The sequence below is a fragment of the Tupaia chinensis genome, unplaced genomic scaffold (genome assembly GCF_000334495.1).
Source record: "Tupaia chinensis unplaced genomic scaffold, TupChi_1.0 Scaffold000197_1, whole genome shotgun sequence".
NCBI lineage: Eukaryota > Metazoa > Chordata > Mammalia > Scandentia > Tupaiidae > Tupaia > Tupaia belangeri.
In genome coordinates, this window is record NW_006159672.1 from 5941641 (window position 1) to 5945307 (window position 3667).

A 3667-nucleotide genomic window follows, 5' to 3' on the forward strand; every position below is an offset into this window, starting at 1 on the left:
GATAGGTTTGGGGGGGGGGTAGTGAAAAAGCAACTCGCCAGGTTTGGAACTCAAACCATGGTCAGCCATATGGCAGTCCAGTGCTCTTGATCACCATGCCACCTGCCAGCCCCGACTTAGTCCCCTTGAGGGGCTATGGCCTCTCCCGTGTCTTCCTCAGATGCATTTTCTAATCTCTTGGGAACATAAAAGCGAACCTCCCTTGGAGTCAGCAGTGGGGTGCAGTGACCCGGTGGGGGAGCCTGGCTGACTGTGCTGCCCCCACAGTGGACCACGTGTTTCCCGACGCGGGAGTGAGCCTGCTGGCGGCCTACGAGCAGTGGCGGGAGCGGGCAGACAGCATGGCCTGCTGTGACTACTCCCTGCACGTGGACATCCCCCGCTGGCACGAGAGCATCAAGGAGGAGCTGGAAGCCCTGGTCAAGGACAAGGGTGAGCAGTGGCACCAGTGCTGCCTGCCATGCTGTTCTTTAGTTGAATCGGAAAGCTGCAGCCTGTGTCTCAGGGCAGACAGGGAGACCAGGCACCTGCAGAGCCTCCACTCATCCTACCAGGCAGCCCTGGGCAGGGCTTCTGCTGGGAGGAGGTGGTTGGCAGCGGAGGAGGATGTTCCAGGGACTGTCTGTGTTCTGGCCAGTAGCCTCTGTCAGATACTCTGGGGCAAGCCGCAGACACCTTGCCATGTGTGGGTAGTCACTGGGAAAAGGCCGCGTGGCTTAGGGCGACTCACCCCACTCTGGCCTGAGCTCATCACATTAGCAGTTTTGACCCAGTGAAGAGAGAGGAGCCCTGGGCTGGGAGAGTGTGGATGGCAGGAGAGTATGGGGGCTGCCGCCAGGCCAGCCAGGTCCCCACACAAGTCCCAAGTCTCAGGGGAAGTGGGCGGGGTCTGGTAGCCTGTGACACGGGAGCGCTCAGCCCCTTCTGGACCTGTACCTTCTGCTTGTCCTGAGAGCCCTGAGAACTGCCTGCCACTCCGCTGTGTCTTGAGCATGTCCCTTGAGCACTCACTGTGAGCCAGGCCAGACGGCAGCATTCTAAGGCCCAGTGGCAAGCGAGGGATATGTTGGTGGCCGACCTGAGGGCTCCCGCACACCTTAGGGAGCAGGTGGGACTCAGCAGCTCTCCCAGTGCCGGGGCTCCATCCCTGCCAGGTGTGTGTGGGGTTCCCAGCTCTCTCCCAGTGCAGGGGCTCCATCCCTGCCAGGTGTGTGTAGGGGGTTCCTCACCCGCATTAGCCATGGACAGTGGGTTCTAAATGCAGAGCATGAGGAGCAGGCAAGGAGGGGCAGGATGCATGTTTCCCAGCCTGTCAGCATGGTGTGGTGGGGCAGGAGGGACAGGCCTGACGTCTGCTGTGCCAGCTGGTGAAATGCCCATGGGAGAGGCCTCCATCCCTCTAAACAGCAGGGAGCAGTGGAACCTCCTGGAGTCATCCACCTGCAATAGCTGAGCCATCTGACCTTCTCCCCAGGTGTGAACTCCTTCCTGGTCTTCATGGCGTACAAGGACAGGTGCCAGTGCACTGACGGCCAGGTAAGGGCAGGTGTTGAGAGAAGAGAACAAGTAGATATGTCTCCAGCCATGGCCACAGCAGCCGCAGCCCGACCTGGGGCCCCTGTGCACCTCTCTTCCCAGATGTATGAGATCTTCAGCATCATCCGGGACCTGGGCGCCTTGGCGCAGGTGCACGCTGAGAATGGGGACATCGTGGAGGAGGTGCTGTGAGGACGGGCTGCCTGTGGGCTGAGGGGTGGAGGGGTGGGGGGGAGAAAACCTCAGGGAGAAAATATGAAGTATAGTATAGTGAATTGCTTGCCCAGGGTCACAGGTCAAGCAATGGGTGCCTGTGGAGTCTTTGGCTGTATCTTGGATTTTTCTGTGATCATCGCACTTGTCAAAAATATCCCCAGATTGAAATGTCTCTTCATGGGGCAGGGACCAAGACTAGGGGTTTCCTAACACCTCCCTCCCTTCTCCCCACCTCCTCTCCGATGACTCAAGACCTCTTTCTGGAAGTTGGGTCATTTCCTTCCGACCAGTGAGTGCACAGTGTTGGATTACCAGCTGTGTCCTTCAGACATGTCTCAGAGGACAGGGACCCAAGCCTGCCTGCCACAGCGCTGCCCCTCAGGCTCTGGGGGCTGTGGGGTGGGATGGCCCCCAAGTCCCGGGGCCTCTTTCTCCTTTTAGCTCAGATGCCCACAGGAACAGGTGCTGCAGACCTAGAAGTTCAAAGAGCTCAGAACAGCCCACCCTCCTCACAGAGCACCTTCTTGACACCCTAGACCCACAGAGACTTCCTGGGACAGGTGCCGAGTCCCACAGGAAGGTGGTGACATTCCACCCCAGCGCACTCCCCCAAACATGCCCCCCTGGGGGGGCAGGGCATGGAAGGCCAGGCCATGAAGTGGAGTCTTGGCCCCTTGGTCAGGAGCCCTGCAACCTTGAACACGCCCCAAGCCCATTCCCTCCTCTGTAGTGTGGGCAGCTGAAATCACCCTCTCCGAAGCCCACCTCGCCCGTTTATTATGAGTTCTGTGTGTAGGGGTGGGGGAGATTCTGGGAGGCCCAGAGGTCTAGGACTCAAGTCGGGAGCAGGGCGTCCTGGCCTACACTCAGTCCAGGGCTGCAGCGAGGCATCCCGTCGGTTTCCCCAGGAGCAGAAGCGGCTACTGGAGCTCGGCATCACTGGCCCCGAGGGCCACGTGCTCAGCCACCCCGAGGAGGTAAGAGAGTCTGTCTGCTGAGGGTGCCGTGACCACATTCCCCAGACCATGCTCCCCTGGGACTGGCCTGAGTCTTGGCCTTGGCTTCCCGGCTTGGCTACCCGGTCCTCATCTGGGAGGCATGAATCAATAGACCCTACCCTGTCACCCTGCGGCCTTTACCTGAGGCTGTGAAGGCAGCATGACCCGACCCTGGGGACTGTAAGGGTCAGGCAGATCCCAGGTATTGAGCTCCAGATTGGGGCCCTCGCCCTGCCATGGGGTGCTTCTTGGAGCCCAGGATCCTGAGGGTAATCCATGGCATCCCTGTGTCCAGACTGGCCAGGAAGCCACAGGGTCTTCTCGTGGCCTGAGCTCCTTTCCTGCCCCCCCCCATGTCCCCAGGTGGAGGCCGAGGCTGTGTACCGAGCCATCACTGTCGCCAAGCAGGCCAACTGCCCGCTGTACATCACCAAGGTGATGAGCAAGGGCGCAGCCGACGTGATAGCCCAGGCCAAGCGCAGGGGTGAGTGGGACCCCAGGGATGGCGGGTATTGTGTCCTCAGGGCATGGCTGGCTACGCTGAGGGCCTGTGGGGTGGTGAGGAGGGCAGGCTCGACCAGAAGGAAGCCCGTGAACCTGCCTGGCTTCTGTGGGGGTTGGGGGGATCCTGCTTGGATTACACCCTAGTGTGGCCTGAAGGAGACTCAAGGGGCTGGATCCGAGTCCCAGCCTTGTTGGAGCCGCAGCTGAAGAGGCCTCTTCATCCTGTTTCCACAGGAGTGGGGGTGGAACTGTGCTGCGTGTGTGTATGTGTGTGTCTAAGAGGGCCCCAGTTCCCCCAGGAGGACCCCACGCTGATCTTGCTGTGTGTCCAGGGGCTGGGATGCCTGCCCTGAAGGCTGCAGTGCTCCCTGCCGCAGACTGCCTCGAGGCAGGGGCCCGCCCCGCCCCGCCCG

At 60.8% G+C, this 3667-nt stretch overlaps 1 protein-coding gene across 2 annotated transcripts in view; it reads left to right on the forward strand.

Moving 5' to 3' along the window:
• DPYSL4 (dihydropyrimidinase like 4) overlaps window positions 1–3667 on the forward strand; it is a 22141-nt gene that overhangs the window by 8121 nt on the left and 10353 nt on the right. For both annotated transcript variants that reach the window (XM_006146930.1, XM_006146931.1), the window contains 5 exons: window positions 268–432; window positions 1475–1536; window positions 1639–1719; window positions 2661–2729; window positions 3114–3234. In XM_006146930.1, coding sequence (XP_006146992.1) covers window positions 268–432; window positions 1475–1536; window positions 1639–1719; window positions 2661–2729; window positions 3114–3234 — 498 coding nt within the window. The remainder of the gene's footprint in view (window positions 1–267; window positions 433–1474; window positions 1537–1638; window positions 1720–2660; window positions 2730–3113; window positions 3235–3667) is intronic.